This window comes from Melospiza georgiana, chromosome 1 (genome assembly GCF_028018845.1).
Source record: "Melospiza georgiana isolate bMelGeo1 chromosome 1, bMelGeo1.pri, whole genome shotgun sequence".
NCBI lineage: Eukaryota > Metazoa > Chordata > Aves > Passeriformes > Passerellidae > Melospiza > Melospiza georgiana.
In genome coordinates this window covers 31684523-31704359 of record NC_080430.1, presented here as the reverse complement: position 1 = coordinate 31704359, position 19837 = coordinate 31684523, and the positions used below count along the sequence as shown (strand labels likewise).

At 39.4% G+C, this 19837-nt stretch overlaps 1 protein-coding gene across 5 annotated transcripts in view; it reads right to left on the bottom strand.

Moving 5' to 3' along the window:
• ABCB5 (ATP binding cassette subfamily B member 5) overlaps positions 1 to 19837 on the bottom strand; it is a 74646-nt gene that overhangs the window by 24745 nt on the left and 30064 nt on the right. The window contains exons 1-11 of one of the 5 annotated variants that reach the window (XM_058022517.1): positions 13394 to 13412; positions 8679 to 8769; positions 7581 to 7668; positions 7397 to 7445; positions 6420 to 6564; positions 5909 to 5975; positions 5487 to 5678; positions 4161 to 4332; positions 3049 to 3173; positions 486 to 660; positions 78 to 191 (exon numbers count right to left, since the gene is read on the bottom strand). In XM_058022517.1, coding sequence (XP_057878500.1) covers positions 78 to 191; positions 486 to 660; positions 3049 to 3173; positions 4161 to 4332; positions 5487 to 5678; positions 5909 to 5975; positions 6420 to 6564; positions 7397 to 7445; positions 7581 to 7668; positions 8679 to 8727 — 1176 coding nt within the window. In that variant the 5' untranslated portion in view covers positions 8728 to 8769; positions 13394 to 13412. Of the gene's footprint in view, positions 1 to 77; positions 192 to 485; positions 661 to 3048; positions 3174 to 4160; positions 4333 to 5486; positions 5679 to 5908; positions 5976 to 6419; positions 6565 to 7396; positions 7446 to 7580; positions 7669 to 8659; positions 8770 to 9456; positions 9495 to 13393; positions 13413 to 19837 lie in introns of those variants that run through there. The other 4 variants (XM_058022500.1, XM_058022508.1, XM_058022526.1 and 1 more) reach the window with 4 other exon arrangements.

Below are 19837 nucleotides of genomic sequence, written 5' to 3'. Positions count from 1 at the left end.
GGAAAAAAAATAAAAAGGAGAAGGAGTGGAAGCTAAGTTGGTTGAAAGGCTTCTATTCTATGTAGTTAGGTCTTTACCTTATTGATAATCTTATATACTTCATAGGCAGCCCCACGTGCATTGGCCACAGTCTCCAGGTTAGGAGCTGCCTGTCCCAGGCAGAAAGCTCCGACAATCACAGAGAAGAACACCTGTGGGAGACAGAGAGGAGCATTGCAATTAATTATTACAGTGCCACCAGTGCCTACGTGGGCACTGGAAAGATTTAAGCACCAGCTCTAGGTTATTCATCCCACCTTACAAATAGAGTCCAAGACAATCCAACTTGTTTGATTAAAAGCAAGATGAATACCATTCAGTTGTTTTATACTGAGTGAGTCTCTAACAACTAATTTAGCAAGCACATGTCAGAAAACAGAGACATCACTTGCAAAACTTTCCCTGAAGATACAGAGCATTTTTCAAAGCTGCATTGCTGTACTTACAATTAACACACGGCCGATGTCATAATGTGGATCCTCAGCAGTGAGCTTGGTCCCATACCAAAATGCAAGGGCATAGGATCCAAAGATAAAAAATTGTGAAAGACCCAGGCATGTGTTAGTGGTAATGGATTTTTTCATTCCAACACGTTTAGCCGCCTCTAAGTTAGCATCGTATCTGAAAGTGAGTAAGGAAACCATTAATTTGACAGGTACCACATGCCATTCTGGTTAACACTTCCCAGTGCCCTTTTCTTAATTAACAGGATTTATGTAAGAAAAACAATTAAAATCTCAAAGGGAATACAGGGGATTTTTGTTTGTTTGGGTTTTTTTTTTTTGTTTCTTTTTAAGAGAGGACTATTAGGGAGGTAATTAATTTGAATAAATCTACTCTGACATATGCCGACAATATTGGCATACTGTTGTCAAAGACATTCAGAAAATAATGAAGTATCACAACTTCGTTATCACAATGGAAGACACAACAGCACTCTTGAACTCCTTGTTTCCATTAAACCTGAAAGGAAACCTTGAAAAAGTTTTAGCAGCATCGTTCATCACAAAGGTAAAGGTCAGTTGTCCACATTTAAAACAAGCAAAATAAAAACAAAATTCTCCAAAAACCCCAGGCAACAGGGAAGGAGATAAATGAGAGCTCCCTCCAAATGCAAAGCTGTTTTCTTACTGGCCATTTTGGGATGTCAAGTATTTTTCCTTGGGTCAGTTTATTGATTGAAATATATAACCAGTGGACACAGAAAATCAGTATAGAGACTAACAAGTTCAACTAGAGAATTATTTTTTCCAAGGATGGTTCAAATTCATTCACTCATGCATAGTTTTCAGCAAATAGCTTTCATTTACTCAAGCTCTTTATGCAAACTGTAGCCTAGGAATAGTGTAACTTTCTACCCATAATCAACATGGTCAATAGCTTGCACTCTTTTCCCAGTACATATTTTCAATAAAGTACAACCCCATTATAGGAAGATATGCAATTAATTCAGCTGGGAAGCAATCATAAAAAAAACCCTGCATTCATTTTGTTCATGTAAATTTCTAAGATGCCACCAGTGCTGTATTTGTTAGTCAAACATATTAAAATATTTTGACTTGATTGTGCTGTTAAAATCAGGCCCTAAGTTTGAGTCAGCGGCATCATAGGTCTTCCAGGGAAATGGGTACTGCATTTAAGTAGAGTAATAAATACAGGTGATCACTCCAACACTGAGGAAAAGCCAAGCCACTGCCTGCAACTAAAGGTGATTAAAGATCCCTTGCAAGAGTAAACTTTTGCTGCAGTGGAAGCACTGTGCAGTGAAAGGATGCTTTTCCTAACTCTGAGGTCAGCATTCAAGAGCTGTGTAGGAGTCACAATCCACTATCTGAAAAATGCACTCCCTGGCAGGAGCTTGTCCCTAGTAGAAGATATTCCTAGGGGAGCCACTATGTTTGTTTGGGGCTTTTAGATTAAACAGAAGTAGAACTGTAGAGGAGGCTGACTGGTCAATCATAAAAAGGAAAGGTCTTACTTGACTCAGGTATCAATTATTTTGACTTTAGACAAAGTATTTTGAATTAATATCGACAGGTCCTGTATTTAATTTTCAGACACTGGTAATTGCAGAATATGGGGAGAAGGGCATGGGGCAACTTATCTGGGTCATCTTAGGGGCTTTTTTTTGCCTTTAATGTGCAAACAGGAACAAATGTCCAAATACTGTTGCATCTTAAAAACAAATTCCAGTGAGCAGAAGACAGGGCTATAAGATAGTCAGAACTCAGTTTCTGGAAGCAAATACAGGAGCAGACTGTAGGATCCTAAGCTGGGGTTGACACCACCTTAAAAATTCTGCGCAAGACTAAGGCAAACATGAGTTGAAAAAGATAGAAGAATTTCGTGGGGCATATGGATCAGGTCATCTGCTTTGCCTTTCCCAGCTGCATGGAACCAGTGATGCCTGATATTTGTATAAAAAATTTATTGCTTATGCTTGTTGAGTTATCTGATATGCAGGTCAAAAAGCTTGCGGCCAGCCACAATCATTTCACCTTGTATGTATGACTACGGCCAACGCTGGGCAGCTACACTTGTTGTTTGCAAATCATTAAAGCTGCAAATCATTGTAAAAGCCAGAAATGTGTTTTTGCCCAAGGCTGTTATCCAGTGTAGTTTAAAAATAAGCTCGGCAATCAAAGTCCAGAGCAGTAGCACAAATGCTCTAGAAGATAAGCAACTCACTGCATGCTTTGCTGCATCTGACTCGTGGGAAAGGTAACCTTCCCACCACTTCCACATTCAGTTCAACTCCAGATCTCAGTCAAAGGAGAAATTTTCATCTCTGCTGCAGTGACAACACCAAGCAGTCTGTATTCACTGACCAGGTCTATTTGCACACCTTCATTTTCAGATTATTTGTCCACTTATAGAAAGACAAAATGACACAAAGGAGAATCTCATCCCTCTCCCCCTCCCCCCAAAACAAATCCCCACAAAACAAATCCACAACTAAATGTCCTTGCCATATTTTAAATATGGTTATTTATTAATTTTAAAACTTACTTCTCTAAAGACTTTTGCTGTCCATTGAAAGCCACAACAGTCCTGATTGCTGTCAAAATTTCTTCTGCCACAGCTCCTGCTTTGGCATAAGCAGACAGCTCTTTAGCAGTAAGGGATGCCAGGAGCTGTGAAGGTGGAAAACAGCTGTTATTGCAGCCTGCTGAAAGAATACACACACTGTCTTGGTGAATAACAACAATCCCACAAGGTGCACAAGACCAGACTCAGCAACGTGGGAATCAGCTTCTCCCCATGTCCTGAATTTCCCTCAAATAGAGTTCAATTTATCATTGTCTCCTCATTACAATCAAAGGCTACACAAACATCATGAGCTTCCTGACCGATCTGCTCTCCTCCCAAGCCTACAAACTACACTGGGAAGAGTGAAGCAGGAGGTGCTGTAGCTGCTCTGACTTTCTGAGGTGTTCAGACACTAGAACACCAGCTGATATTGAAGTAAGCAAGAAAATCACATTACAGCCTCTAGCATTCTTTTTCTTAGCTTATTTGTAATGCTTCAGGTAGGAAAAACCCCATAAAATCATATAAATAGCCATTCAGGAGTATAAGCCATACACATTAATGTGGCAAATAGTGCATAAGGGGAAAGTTTTCCTGTCTGAAAGGAACACCTCTCCAGCCATTTCACTGATTTATATCACTTCAGTTTTCAGCAGCTGTATGTACCTGCATAGCTGTATAGATTTATTCTGTACACAGCATGAAAATTGGTAAATTATTTGCAAGAGATGTGGTACATGCATGTATAGATGGAAAGAGGTTGAAAGGCATTTGTGCTAGGAGGGAGAAGCGAGGGCTTCCCCAGTGCTTGCCATGAGGAAATTGCTGTGCCAGAAAGATGCTCTGATGGAGATTACCCTCATGCAACACGGCATAAGGACAGGATGTGCAGACAGAAGGAACACAACTTACAAGATTGTGCTTGGGAACCCAGAGAAAGGCTGCAGGAGGAGTAGAAATCAAAGTAAGAGTGGGACCAACCTCCCAAATTAGAAACCACATTAGGTTTCTCCCATTCTCTGCCCCTTTTCTGTGCATAGCAATTGTAAGGTTTTTCTGGTTTCTTTGTTCAAAAATCCCCACACACTTACAGTTGACCAAACTGCTGCTGATGCAGCAAGAAGTGGGCTGACTGACATAACCACCAGAGTCAGCTTCCACCCATAGATGAATCCTATAATAAGCCCTGACACAAACGTGGAAAAAAACTGCAGAAATATACTGATCTTGTCTCCGATGCCTTCACGGATGGTGTTGATGTCACTTAAAATAACAATAATAAAAAGAGATTTGTTAGTATAGAATTAATCTCATTTTGACTCCCTCCCCCTTTTCTTGCTGTGTGGTCTCATGTCAGGAACTTTGCCATTTCTTAACCGGCAAAAGAAAATTTCTGACCACAGCTACTGAACAGTACCATTTAGGCTCTTCTGTAGCCAAAACACAGCAGAAGCCTCCTGTTTTTAAAGAATAATTTTCTGTATTCTCAACATTCTCTGCTGTTTCTGTGCCATGTCTCTAGGTCACCAATGACCTAGTTTCCTCATCTGGCATCCAAATGGAGCAATGTGAGTAAACAATCAAGCAGCCTCTTCATCCAACTTGACCATCTCTAAAAGATTTCTTCTGCTCAGCTCTCTGATGCTTTTTATGTTTGTAATTTTGGCTACTGACTCAGATAAAGAGCCACCTCCATTCCATCATACCATTATTTGGAATAACCTCAATTTTTCTTATGAATTTCCTTCCTTATTTTCTCTTCCCAGAACACACAGATGTTAGAGTTGAGAGTGGTTTCATTTAAGCTTCTCATACACTTTTCAGGACAGATCTCTGTCCAAAGCTACTATAAAATCCAGAAAAAAGTATTAAAAAAAAAGTACTGTTCACACATATAATCCCATAGCTAAAGGGCATTACAGTCCTCACCCCTAAATCTATTTAAGTTTACGGAACTACTCCAAAGACTTTAACTGGCTAGATAGAATACTATGAGATACAAGTACAAGCCACACTTGTACAAGTACTGATACTGAAGTCCAGGCTCATTTCCATTCAATGAAGTGTCAGCTTTTGGTGTGTATAAACTAGGTGGAGACAGCAGAACCGTTTGTTTAGCAGTGGCTGAACATGTACTTCATGGACTTCAGAAAGCCAGTGTCAGGCATTTCGTGGAAAAAAACCAAACTCTTCCAATGCACATACTACAAACAGGACAAACGAAGCCGAAAAGGATAATGAATTTCCCACTTTGAGTTGTAATATATCACACTTTAGGTTTGGTAGTTTTTTTTTATGTTTTTGGTTTTTTTAAACTCTCTATAGGCTATTCTGCCGAGATAAATGTCAGTTTACTTTTAAGCGCCATACTTGGGTGTGTGTGTATGTGTGTGAAAGAACCAAAACAGAGCCCTCACTCTGTCAGTCTGGTGTTCAATGTTCCTATTTGGGTAGTATCAAACCAAGCCATCTCTTGATGGAGCACTGCAAAGAAGAACTTCTGCCGGATCCTTGCAGTTTGCCTTGTAGCAGTAACCAAAAATGTCCACACTTGGATCATGCTCAGGATCAACACAGCAAAGCCAATTGCCACGTAGTAGTAAGCATACCTGGGATAAAGGAACAAAAGCCCATGTGATCCCACTGTAGCTCATGAGAGAATTTAGACACACAGAACAGCAACTAGTCTTCATTAATCACACCAAAGTAATCAGCTTCGGTAAATACCGAAACTTGTGGTGCATTATTGGGAAGGCAAATATGGCTTCTGCTCAAACAGATAACACAATAAAAGAAAACCCACTAATACATTATTAACAGGATAACTACAGACCCTTACTTTGTCATTTCACCTTCTATATCCACACTTGGATCTGATGGGCAGCTGGAATTGTTTACTGAAGTATCTGTGAAGAGGAAATAAAAAGTAGGAATATTGGTGGAAATGCTATATAGAGGAACTGATACATAGCAATATGGGGTCATCAGGTTTGGGAATGATTTGTATTTTGCAAGTGGAGTCTTGCAATACAAACTTAAATACAAAATTATTTGGAAAATATACATTTATTTTTAAGCAATTAGTGATAACTGAGGTTGATTGTACTCCCTACTATCTTAACAAAGTCAAAGTACATTCATAAAGTGCATATCCAATGCTTTGGTTTTGCCCTGGTCTAGTCATTAAAGGTGGATTGAAATGCCTGGGTTATTTCCAGCAGGATGAGTGTTGCTCATAATATGCTCCCTTAGATATATACCAGTGAATAGTCTGGGGGGAAAAAAAAAAATCTTAGCTTCAGTAGCAAAGCACAGCCAATATGCAGAGAAATTGAATTTAAACTTTTTACCATTGGATTGCACGCCACTTAGCACAAAGCTGTTTGTCATCTCTCCAAAGATAATGATCATAAGTGGCATTCCAGTGCCATTTGCAGCCGCTGCAACCAAACCAATTATCATCAACAGGACATCCACCCCGTCAGCATAGCGAAACTATGTAAGCATTAGAAAGAAAAAAAAAAGAGAGAAAAGTGACATTACACCTGACAGTTCATGCATTTGCTACAATACATCAGACTTGCAGAACATGCTTCATCCACATATTCTAAGTAGCAGCACTCCAGTTGAAGGTAAACTCAGTACATAAGGATTTTGTAGTAGTGCAATGCATCTTTAAATTAGTACCCTAGCTAATGCTAAGAGAACGCTGGCAGGACACAGATTCTTAGTCTGGGAAAAAAGCTACATGCTTGCAAGTGATGATGACCTTTGTAGAATATATTGTGCTTTGTGTTCCGTTGAGTTACATATTTACTAAGATAATGCCTCTACTATGTAAACAAAAGCGAGTTATTGACCAGCACCTGGCTTATACCTACCAGTAGAAAATGTTTTCAGCAGAGGTAGATTGTACCTTAAGACTTGTCGACCCCTGAAGCTTTGTTTTGTTTGGGGAAGGGTGTGAATTTAAACTGCTATAGATATCCCAGGATGTGGTTAATCTGAAATCGGAGCATTTTATTCCTGACTGGTCTGACTTACTCAAAGTACAAACATACATGGAATAAACCGCAGAAGAATAAAACTTTTCTTGTTTCAGAGTAATCAAGTCCACATGCAAGAGCTATTTTGTTTGGGAGTAGCTGTCCTACAGAAAACTGCCACAAAACCATTGTCACTGGTTCTCAGAGAGCAGGTGTAGAATCAGTAGTCCTCAAGCTTCCTCTCCAATGTTTGTTTGCCTATGAATTGTCATTCATAACAAACTCACTACGTCAAATAAAGAAAAGAAAGTATCAAGCAGATCATTAGACAGGGCACTAACCAGCTCAAGAATGCCAACCATTCGTTTCTCTGGCTTCTCATCTTCCTTCCTAGAGTAAAGTACAAAAGACTAATTAAGATGAGGGGTTTTTTTTAGTAAACCTGTATTAAACTCTTCTCCTCCTTCCCCTGCCCTTCTGATATCCCCATACACCCAGGTAAGTTAAAGTTTAAAAAATACCTACATTTCCTTCTTGGGCTTTGACTGGTCAATTTGTTCTACATGTTCTTCATGGTGGAAAGAAGGATCATCACACTCCTTGTATCCAGATTCTGTGAAATAAAAATACTTTCTTAGCATACTAATCCATCTATTGTACTACCTTCTTGTGTCTTTCACTGCTGATTCTTTTGCATTTAAAAACTAGTTTTTTCTCATGTTCTTGGGAGGAAGTTTCAAGAAAAATTCACCAGGCTCTGTCTCTTCAGTTCATCTTTATTTCTAGAAAAAGTTTCCATGTCCATTTCTGGGATGGAAACAACATTTTATAATTACAATGTATTTATCCAGAAAGATTATCAAAGATTAAAAGAAAAAGAAAGTTAATTCTTCCTTCCAATGCCTGCACAACTCAATGCAAATTAGGAGAAGTCCTCACAAAATTGCTTATAGTGAAGGTTATAATTGCTGTAGGTAACACCGGATAGGTGGGAGTTAACTAAATAATCATGTCCTTGACTCTAATAAACATCTTCACTATTCAATTGCAGCAGTTGTTACATGTCCCATTTCCTTTGTGCTGGCTGGGAGCTCCAGAAAGTTAGATGAAAGCATAATCCTCCCCAGGAAGCTTCTAGTTCTAAATACACCAAATAAGACATAAAAATATATTTAAAGAAACAGATGAGTAACCACAGTGGGGAGCCACCTGTAAAACAAAAAGAGACAGGGTGCTCCCCATACCAGCCACTCCCAATTTATATTTATCTTAACTTTTGCTGCTGAATCACAATGAAAAGAATTTTTTACCTGCTGTTTTAAGGTTAGTTGGCCTACAATGTGTGTTTGACACAACAATTTGAAAGCAGTAACATTCTTCCAGCTTACCCCAGGAGAATTTTCATGCCCAGGCTAGGACCTTCCTGAACAATTTTACAAATACACTTGAAGGAATGATTCACACAAAAAATATTTTATAGGTGTGGCTTCAATCCACTCATTCATAGGAAACTCATGTTATTGCCTACAAAATCACTATGGCAATCAGGAGAGCTTCACAACATTCTTTAGTTCAACTCTGTGGAACATACTCTTCAAACACACCTGTGGTGTTCCTTCTTACCAGGATCGGAGAGGTTCTGTTCTGTGGAATTTGCAGAGTAGTCCTTCATTGTTCTTTTTGTTGCGTGCTTATGAGAGAGTCACATTAGAACCTGAAATAAGCCCCCCCCCCAACAAAACACTTTGATTTAGTAAATATTTAAAGACTTCATATCTGTGGGTTTTTCCATTACTCATCACATTTTGGTCTAAACATGATTCTACTTAAATAGAAAGACTAGAAAAAGAAAAAAAAAGGTAACAGTGTGAAAAAATAAGTACTCTTAGTGAGATATTAAGAACAGTGCACAGTATTACTAAGCAACTTAGGTCAGTAGCCTGTTATGATAAATCCTGAAATTACCAACATAAAAGTTACTGTAAGCAATCTCTTTCAGAATAGATGATTTCCCTCATTACCTTATGTTTATTTAGAAATAAACGAACAGCCATAACATGGTCATGAGTACAACGATAAGACACACACTTTTTAAGCCATGTTATACTAGGATGCATTTAGAGGCCGTAAAGAATCGATGCTCTTAGTTTTCCCCAGGCTCCCCTTCCTAATCTATCAAATATACCGGTTAAAAAGAAAAAGAAAGAAAAACATCAACAAAACCCCTAGCAAGAAGCTGCACATGAATCTGATGAAGCCTAAAACAACATTGATAAGAAAATGCTTAATCAATCTCAGATAAAGTGGAAAAATAGAGAAAAAACCCCAAAACCCCAAATCCGACAACAAACAGCTGTCCGCTTTCTGACTGCGCTTTCCCCCTGAGGTTATTTCAGCTCACCTTCGCAGCCCGCCCGCGGTGGGTGCTGCAGCCCCGACGGCGCGGTGAGCGCAGGGCGAGCCCGCAGCGCCCGGCCCGGCCCGGCCCGGCCCGGCCTGCCTTTATAGCGGCAGCGGCACCGGCAGCGGCCCCGGCACCGCCCGTCCGGGCTTTGTAGCGGCAAAGGCACCGGCAGCGGCACCGCCCGCCCGTCCGGGCTTTGTAGTGGCGACACCGGCAGCGGCACCGCCCGCCCGCCCGCGGCTCGGGTTGCGGATGAAGGTCAGCGCCGCGGCCGGGCAGAGCCGCCCAGGATAAGGGGCCTGCCGAGGGATGCCGGCCGGCTCCTGCCCTCTGTCGCCTTCCAGGAGCCGCCCGAGGGTGTCCGAGCCTGCAAAGCGCGCACGGAGAGCCCGTCAGCCCCTTGCCGCTGCACCGCTTCCATCCTTCTGTGTCACTCTCACAGAATAGCTAATGCTAGAAGGGGACCACTGGATGTCATCTGGCCCAACCTTCCTGCTCCAGTGGTCATCTAGAGGGCATAACCTAGGATTGATTGGTACAGATATATTTTGAATATTCCCAGTGAAGGAGGACTCCACAGCCTCTCTGGGAACCTGTTGGAGTGCTTGATCATCTGCTCAATGCAGAAGTTCTTCCACGTGTTCAGGTGGAACTTTTATGTATTCCACTTTCTGCTTGTTGCCCTCTACCCTATTGCCTGGCATCACCCAGCAGAGATGCTCTGTCCTCTTGGGACCAGGTGCTCACAGGCAGTGATGAGATATTTCTCAGGCTAAACAGGACCAGCTCTCTCAGCCTTTCCTTGCAAGTGAGGTGCCCCAGCACCCTCATCATCCTCATAGCCTTACACTGGACCTGCTCCAGAAGCTCCATGTCTCTCTTACGCTGAGAAACCCAGAACTGGACACAGAGTCTCACCATTACTAAAACTAGATGAATTTAAATCTAGAAAACTCAGCTGCTAAGGGGAGATGAAGGGTTATTTGGAGAGCTGCTTGTCCAGGGAAACATTCAGATTTGGGCAAGTTTTCCGCAAGGTCCTGTCACATTAGTGAAATTGCGTCACTGCACTTGGAGAATTTCAAATAAGACCTAAGATATGCTAGTGAATTTCAACTAAGGATTGTTATTAAATAAAGGCTTTTCTGTTCCACTTCTAAACTACGTGACAACTGAAACTAGCTAAATTCAAAATTGTTTTTAGAGAAACTAAGCAACGTGTTTTGCTCATTTGGTTCTCACCTCTTCCCCACAGTTTGTGTGTTTTTGTTTTTTTTTCAGAAATAAGACTTGGTTTGGGCTAGTTGAGAGGGTGGTAGTTGGCTTTGTTGATGTCTTTTTTTTCTCCCTTCTGAAGAAATCAGGTAAACAAATCAGATTTTCTGCACAAGCTTAAAAAATAACAGTTTTCAGCTTCCCCACTGGTACATATTATGATCTATATAATTGGCTTTCAGTAGTGCCTCTAGGGTTTGTGATATATAAACTCCTAGTTGTTTTTCCATCCACCAAATGCTGGTATCTCAGAGAAGACTCCCAGATATTTAAACTAGTTACTCAGTTGAAATTTTTCTCAAGTAACAAGTGCAAGACTTGGCCTAATTTAAGTTTCTCTTGGCCACCTCCCACTAAGTATTCAGATTATGTTTGTGTTACATTCATTGGTCATGATGCTCTGAAAGAACCTCAGAAGAAAATGTTATTGGGCATTGTTGTCTCCTGCCCACTGGAACCCTGTATGTTCAGGTAGAGTCAAACTCTTGCATGTCAGACCTATGACTGTTTCTGTGCTTTTTTATCTCATTAGCATTACCTAGGATTTATATTACTTTTATTTTATATCACTTGCATTACTTGTATATCTATGTAATTTATATTAGCCTATGTAATTTATATTAGGAGAAAAGGAAGTGCAGGGGAGCCTTGTCTTTCTCTACAACCACCTGAAAGGAGGTTGTGGCAAGGTGTGCATCTGCCTCTTTTCCCAGATAAGTGACAGGATGAGGAAGTGGCCTTCAGTTGTGCCAGAGGAGGCTTAGTTTGGATATTATGAAAAAAGATCTTCACCAATGTTGTCAAGCATTGGGATAGGCTGCCCAAGGGAAGTTATTTTGTCACCATCCCTGAAGGCATTTAAGACATGTGCAGCTGTGGCACTTAGGAACATGGTTTAGTGGTGGACTTGACATTGCTGGGTTAATGGTCTGACTCAATGATCTTAGAGGTCTTTAGGTCTTTTCAAACCTAAACGGTTCAGTGATTCCATGGCTCAGTGTTAAGCCTACATAATGCACAGACACAGCTGTTCTCTGCTTCAAAAAATTAAGAAGGCCTTTGGCTTCTGCTGTCATAAAGAAAATGAGTTTACAGATTTTTGGAAGAGACAGAAACACCAAGGTGAAATTATTTTGCTGTCCCAGCCTCAGGCTTCGCAATTTTGTGGAGTATTTCCTTCACCAAAGGTAACCAGTTTTCGTCTTACTCACCTCAACAAGAGTGAGAACTACATCTCAGTTTTTTATTTAAACTCAGTTTTTTATTTAAACTTCTCCTTACCACACCTCAGTTTTTTATTTAAACCAGTCATAAACTACTATTTTCAGAAGAAACTATCTTTGCACATGAAATTTTAGACAGAGGGACATCTCACCTGGAAAGCAAACTCCTGGTGTGTGATTGAGAGCACATAGCCAAGTAGATGAATGGAGGTAGCATGAATCCAAAAAAATCACTAGGACTTTATTTCAGAGCTCTGCAATACTCAGAGATGGCATTCAGCATCACTGGCAGCTAGGGAGTGTTTAATATCTCCAAAACACAGACACTTTCACTTTTCAAAGCTTCATTATTAGTTATTCACATGCAGTAACAACGAAGTTGTTACAATCACAATTCAGATCCATTGCTCTGTACTCCACAGGCCTGGCAAGAAAGACCCTGGGTTCCCCTGCATAGAAAAGTTGTCCAAAAAGGGTGTGGGAGAAGAGCAAAGAACTGATCATGCAGAAAAAAGAATCACAGGGTCTCGAGCAGGAATTTGTTTCCTTCTCTCTCCCTCCTCTCCCTAATTCTTCCCTTGGAAGGGATGATATGCTCTATGCAAGTTAATGAGCATCTTCAAAGGGGGAAGAATCCCACCCAAGCTATAAACAAAGAGATTAAATAGAAAATTTAAAAAAGAAGGAATAAGAAATGGTCTCCTGGAAAAATATTCCCCATCAAACCTACTGAGAAACATGAGCTTGTAATCTAGTTACGGCTAACCACTCGATGCTTAACTTAAAAATAAATCAGTGTATTCTGATATCCTTGCAGAAGCAAACATTCTGGACTAAAATGCACATGTAAAACAGAGAAGACTCCCATCAACAGAAGGGAGAGGAGCCACACAAAAAGATGTAGTTTGCAATTTTGCCTTTGTAATTTTGAGATGAACATATTATGATAAAAATATCATAATGCAATTTGGAGAAGAAATACTATTCTTCCTTTATCCAAAAATATCTTCTATCTTTGGAAAGTAATATATGCATCTGAAAAATATTCTATCCCAAATAGCCAATATACACCTATGTCTCCATGGGTTTGTTTCATCTGTCCAAACATTGTCACTGACAGGAAAAGCAACATTAAAGACAATTAAATATAATCAATTAACACAACCCATAACAGACTAGAAAATGTATCTACTTAAAATAACTATTATCCATAAGCACACCTTAAAACAAGCAAACAAAACACCCTACCGGAAACACCCTGTTACACAAGCTGAAAATGAGAACTTGTTTCCCCAAGAAACCCATTAACCCTGAAAAGAATGCAACACATGGCGTGCAAAACCAGGGGACACCCAACTTTACTGAAACATTTCCTCAAAATGACAGTCAAATACAAAGAAGGTGTACTGTATTATACAGGTATCATAGCTCCTAACCACCTTGTGATTTCTCCAACAGACGAGAAGAACACCAGCAAGACATCTCTCTGCACTCAGAAGCCACTACCTTAATTGCAGCTGATCACCTTCATATTTCATGCTGGCTTGTAATTCACAGGCAGGACCTATAAAAGACCGTGTTGCCCTTTGGTTTTTGTTGCTTTGTGACTTTTGTTTGTGCTACCTGAGATCCAGCCAGAAAGGACTTGACAGAATCACTTTAAGATCAGAAAGTCCTGGTTTTTAATTTATTTGTTGGCAATCAGACTAAAAATGGAAAATTGTTATTGTAGGATTTGGGGATAATTAGTTATAATCCCCTCCCACATATCCACAGCAGTACAGTGACATTTCTATTGTACTGAAGCTCAACAGTAAAACTATTAGTAATCACTGGGAGTAGCTGTAGTCATGGCGCAGCGCTTGGAATTAGGAGACTGGATTTGGTGGGCATAAATGGAGTGTTTTAATTAAGGGAGCAGCCAGTGAAATGTTGTAATTCTCCAAACTGAAACAATGTTGCAGTTATTCTGCTGTCGCACTGGCAACTGCAGAGCTATTGGAGATTTGTGCAGCGAAGGGAGAAGGTCTGGGTAGAGGTGAATGTTGGAAGAACAAAAAATCAGATAAAGAAATATGTCCCAACACTTGAACTTTACTGAGAAAAACTGAGCTATGTTATCCAAAAGTCCTAATGCTGTAACCAAGCAAAACTATTATTTGTGGTTTCCCAGAAACTAGGGAGCAGGAACACGTCTGATTCTTTTAACTAAACATTAACATCAAAGACAGCTATTTATTTATACAAGTTTCTAAACAGAACAACTTGCAAGAATTCATTAGTGCTGAAATAGTCTTACAAGTTCTCTAGTACACATTTTCTCAAAGAATAAAAGCAAGGAAACACATTTTATTCTCGCCTGTGAAGTTTGTAGGTCTATTTTAGGTGACACTTAAGTGATAAGTGTGCAGAATTTGGCAGGATTACTATAATTCCTCTAGCCTTAAAAAGAAAGTCAAGCCAGTGTGATTTATTGCTTTTCATAAAATAGAGATTTTTTAATTCTTTTTTCCTTCTAAGTAATAGAGTGAGATAAGTGGTAAGATCATATCAAGCAAAGAGGCGGTCATTCTGCTGAAAACTTGGTAGGCAAACTTTGTATGCTCTGAGCAAGACAATTTCATACATTATGGAAATGGTGACTTGAGTCAGTAAAGATCTATGGAGACAGTTGAGGGAACTGGATGTTGTTATACACATATTTCAGAAAGACAGGGAGGAAAGAAAGGGAAAGGGAGGAGGAGCTGCCTTGTGTAGGCAGGTAATTAATTCCAGGGCCTTCCATCCTGTATGAGGAGAAAGACAGGACAATGAGCTATCAGTTCAGGAGTAATAAATGGGGCAACAGAGACCAGAGGTAAAAAAATGCCCCTTAAATTCTTGGAAAGTGCCAGGAACAGAATTTTCTTTCAAAAGAAGTAACTGGAGATGGGCATTTCTTCATTTAATCCCAAGAAATTGAGTGAGATCAGGGAAGGAGATTTCCATAAAAGAGATGGTGATATTCTGTAGTTCATTAGAAGTAGTAGTTAGTAGTATTAGTTCATTTTTTGTGAAAAAGAAAGGAATAATAACAGAATAAATGAAAGCTTGAATGAAAGATTATTTTTACCCAATAGGATTATTGTTATTCATGGAAAGGCTGCCTAAATGCAAAAAAGGATAAAAAGAATTGGTAATTAATAGGAACTTGTTATGAACTTGAAACACAAATAAGAGAACATTTCATGCAGAAGCATGAGGTTTTTGTGTAAGAATAATCTATCAATAAGCAGAAGCTGGGAAGTACTTTGCAGTAAACTTTTCTACAAAACAGCATCTGGGAGATGTACTGGAAGGAAAACTGCATAGAAGCCAATGCTGTCAAACTGGGATGAAAAAAACTGAAATTCTCAAAAGCACAGAAGAGTCACATGTGAAACATATGGAGTAGCCTTTTCTCTGTGTAGCACTGTCAGTCCTGAGCTGGAATGCTGTGTCTAATTTTGGTGGTTTCAAGACAGATGTGGGTGATAGGAATTAAGGAAGAAAGTGAAACTGAAGGCATATGAAAGATATGACCCTTGAGGAAAGACAGATGGGATTTGGTTTAGTATAGTGGAAAATATGCCATCAATTCTAGAAAAATCTGAAAGGCTGTTGCAAAACCAGTATAATCCAGTGTCTTCAGTATCTACTGTGTTACTGAATTACAATAAGAAAGAAAAAATTAAAATATGCTGGGACAGATAACTGATGAACCTCTTGGTGTCTAGATTTTTGATTTATTTATTTTTGGCGTTTCTTTTTCTTTTAAAGTAAAGCTATTTGGTCTATGAGGAAAAAATTAGTATAGATTATTTTGCCTTGAAGATTGGGAAAATATGAAATTGTCTTCTGAGATCTTCATCAGCTCCATTTTCTCTGTGGTACCGATAAACATAATGAAGGGTAAAACAAAATGAAAGTGGTTTAATCACAAACAATTTGCACTGTAATTGAAGACATGAGTTTAGCAACTAACTGAGCCTGTGGAACAGCTGGCAACAGTTTTGGTGAAGGTTTCACTGGCAAAAGATGGGAAAGTGGCCAAAAGGCAGTGACTTCACAACCCAGTCTGTGCCCTGGGGAGAGTCACTGACGTGGTCCATTGAAATTAAAACTTTGGAGGGCTTCAGTTTTTTGGAGGGCACCAGTTATTTCACTTTCAGAGGAAAAGCGGGGTTTGCTTTTGGGAATATTTATTTCTGAGTTTAATCCCAAGAGTTTATTTCTATAGAACACTTTTTGTTCTTTTCATGTTTTGCCATACTGGAACACTGTCCTTGTGGCTTCACTTCTGCACAGACATGATTCCTTCTAGGGAATGCAATGTAGATCCTTAGCTTTGGCCAACAAAAATGTTTTTCTGTGTTTTTTCTTTCCATATAACATCACAGCCAAGATGCCAAGGAAACTCGGGCTAAGTGGTATTCCATAGAACTGTGGCCATTCAGAGGCCACATTTCTGAGCAAAATGGATAAAAGATGTTAAAACCATGAAGTCCATGGACCTCTTCTGCAAGTAATGGATGTATTTTCAGCAGTGTAGACATAATTACTGATATAATTTTTTCACTGGTACGATTTCGTAGTGTTTCATGAATATAAACACAGGATGAAGAAAGCTGAACCTGAAATGAAAACTTTCTGGGTCTGAAAGGTCTTATTCAAGCACTCTGTACCATCTCACATCAAAAAGTTAGGTGATAGTGAGTTATCAACAGTCCATAATACAAAAATATGGAGAAAATATCAGATGTCTTTACTGCAGGGGTGGCATCAGCCAAGCTCCAGTCTTTGAACTGAACAACATTTTGAATGTACTGCATAGTGCTGAGCAGGATGTGATCAGCACAAAGTTCATCTTTTACTCTCAGACTCTCAAAGGGAATTACCTTGTGACAATTGCTTTCTTTTAAATATTTGTATTTCTCAACATAATGCCAAATCTTGAGGGCAAGGACATCTCTCTTTTACTTTACTGTCTCACCCTCCAATAAAAGAGCATTTTGAACATATATATAATCTAAATAACATAACTGAATCAAATGGGTGTTATTCATATATGTACCATGTGTTTACTACTGGAAGATGTTCTGATTAAATGTTTATATGCTCTCAAGGGTCAGAAAATGTGGTAATTTACATTTAAAGGAATCAGTGTAAACATCTCTCTGAGCATGCTCTTCATGACTCACAAACACGTCACTGAATCTTTCCCTTGTCAGGATTGGCCATGATAAAAATGAAGATTTTTTTAAAAAATTAAAGATGTTAGCAGAGAGTGACCTTCCACTGATACCATTTAATCCAGGAAAAAGAAAATTAAAATGCAAAGGCAGAAAAAAAATGATGAAGACACACAGAAAACATTTAACCCTACCTAAAGTAAAACTCTTAAGACGAATAACTGTGGGCTTCATATTTAAATAATATATGTGGACAAGTCTTAACTGAGAGAATGCCTGTCTCTGGACTGAGATGGTGCTGAAGTTCAGGAGTATAGTTTTTCCTAAATCATGTTTTTTTCTATTTGCTCCCCCATCCAGCTTTCCACCCCAGCTGCCCCCTCTTCTGAGAGACACAGCACTTGCCTGTGCAGCTGGTATCACCACTTCCCTCATTTCAAACGCGCATTTTTCCTTTTTTTAAAAGTTCCCATTTCTTCTGGCAAGCCTCAGGTGTTGAAAATCTCAGCTATCCCCTAGTTTTACATCTCATAGTGACCTCCAAAGTATATGGTTCCAGAGGACATGAATGGGAAAAGCATCCTAGAAGTAGTAAGAAATTGTCTCAAAACAGAGGATGGGGAAAATTTCTGATGACATCTGCCTTGTACTACTTGCATGCAAATTACAATTGATCACCAGAATTAATTTGGTTGTTTACCCTAATTATAGACTTGGCTTAAATCTTTCAGATTAGAGAAGTCGTAGTTTCTGTTCATACAGTTGTGTTATGTGGTCACAAAATTGTTTTGCCTTGGGGTAGTTAGGTTTTTTCCATGACAGACCATTCACATGTACTTGGCTGCATTCTCTTCAGAGGAAAAATGTTTTGGCATTTCAGAAAAAAGCAGTAGGATTCCTGCCAGCTGATGGTTCCTGCGTTCCAGACTGCAGTGTCTGGTGGCTAGTTTTGGTGCTGGCTAGGATGGCACTGATTTCTGGTTCAGAGGTAACGAGACTGACAGGGCTGAGGGGAGGAACAAAGTATCACACCTGTCTGTCACATCGGTAGATAAACTGTGGTGAGAGGCAGAGTGAGAACTCCATGTCCCAAAGCTGCCTTAGTCAAACTCCAGTGCTTAAAAGGATGATGCTGGCATCTTCTGAATTTCCTTTCCTTTTGAGTAGGTAGTCTCTCAGGTATCACTACAATCTCCCTTTCCTACTTCTTCCTCCTTCTGCTTTGAGAAGTGACAATATTCACTGACCTTGGTTATTTGCATACTCTGCAAATGGGATCTAAAACTACATCTGTTTCCCATATGTTCCTGATCCAGTCCTTCAGCTGACAGGTGAACAGGGTTTAGGAGTATGTTTTGTCCAGTGTAATCTTTAACAATTTACACTCCCAAGAGTGAAGGAAGCCCTTTACATGGACTGAGGAGTCCTCAGGTGACTAAAGGAGCTAGTGAGATACAGATCCTAGTTCCTGTTGTGATGTAAACTCTAGATCAGGACTCTGTGCTGTTTTCATGCAGGGCTGAACTTTTAGCTCTAAATGTGTTTGCAATATTAAACTAGTTATGTAAGTGTACATTTTTGTATGCATCACTGCACAGTCATGCCTGCGCTCTCACTAAACTTTCCTTCTGTTCTAAACAGACTACAAGAACTCTAAAGAACTTCTGGTTGAATTAAAATTAACATGGCTTACAAAAAGGACTGATGAAAGATATTTCCTTTAAAGTAGAATTCAATGCATCCAAGTTATGCACAAGAACATGCCTGAATAGCTCTCAAAGGTTCAGGAAATGATTAGCCTTTTCAAATTAGCAACAGCATAATTCAGTTCTAATATGGTTGCTACTCAAATATTGCTTTGATTTATTTAGGGATACAAATTTGTTTAGGTAAACCAAAAAAAAAAACCCAAAAACTTTTTCCTCTTGTTCCTCCTTATAACAATCTGTGTCGTTCACTATGACCCAGTTGTACTGTTCTGATGAACTAATACTTATGGAAATAATTAGAAGACCTCAGCAGTATGCACTATGCATTACCAAATATCCCTGAAGTCAATATGCACTGTGTTTCCCTTTTTAAAGTCATTCAGAAAAGCTCTTAATGAATTGCAAGGAAATTCTTGCCATATGTCCAAGAGAGCAATCAGGAGGAACTTTCAGCTAGTAACACTGTAAAAGCATTGGATTTTTTTTTTCTACTTGTATTGGATGCTATCCTATTACCAATAAGAAGATGCAATCTGAACATTCATCACTTTTACAACTCCAAGGCATTTGTACTGTAATGCCATGGAATACAACATTCTGCAATGTTGCCCTAGCTATACACATGATAAAAATGAATAAGCTCAGAACCCAGCTATTTCTCCCAAGATCTTTAAGATTTATGTATTTTTTAATCAAGAAAACTATTATTGTGTCTTTTCCAGCCAAAGACGCCAGAATAACCTATTATAGCCTTAACCAGAATCCAACAGGGAATAATCCCTCTCTTGCCAAAAGCACATAAAAGTTCAACCATGGAGCAAGACAAAGCCGAAAATTACTGAAGTGTTAAAAACAATCATGAGTGAGGGCAAGAAGCTCTTATCCACCAGAAGCTCAGTGTTCTGTGGGATGCACAACTTTTAAATTTCTGTTCCACTGGATGTGGGTCACAAGTGTGGCT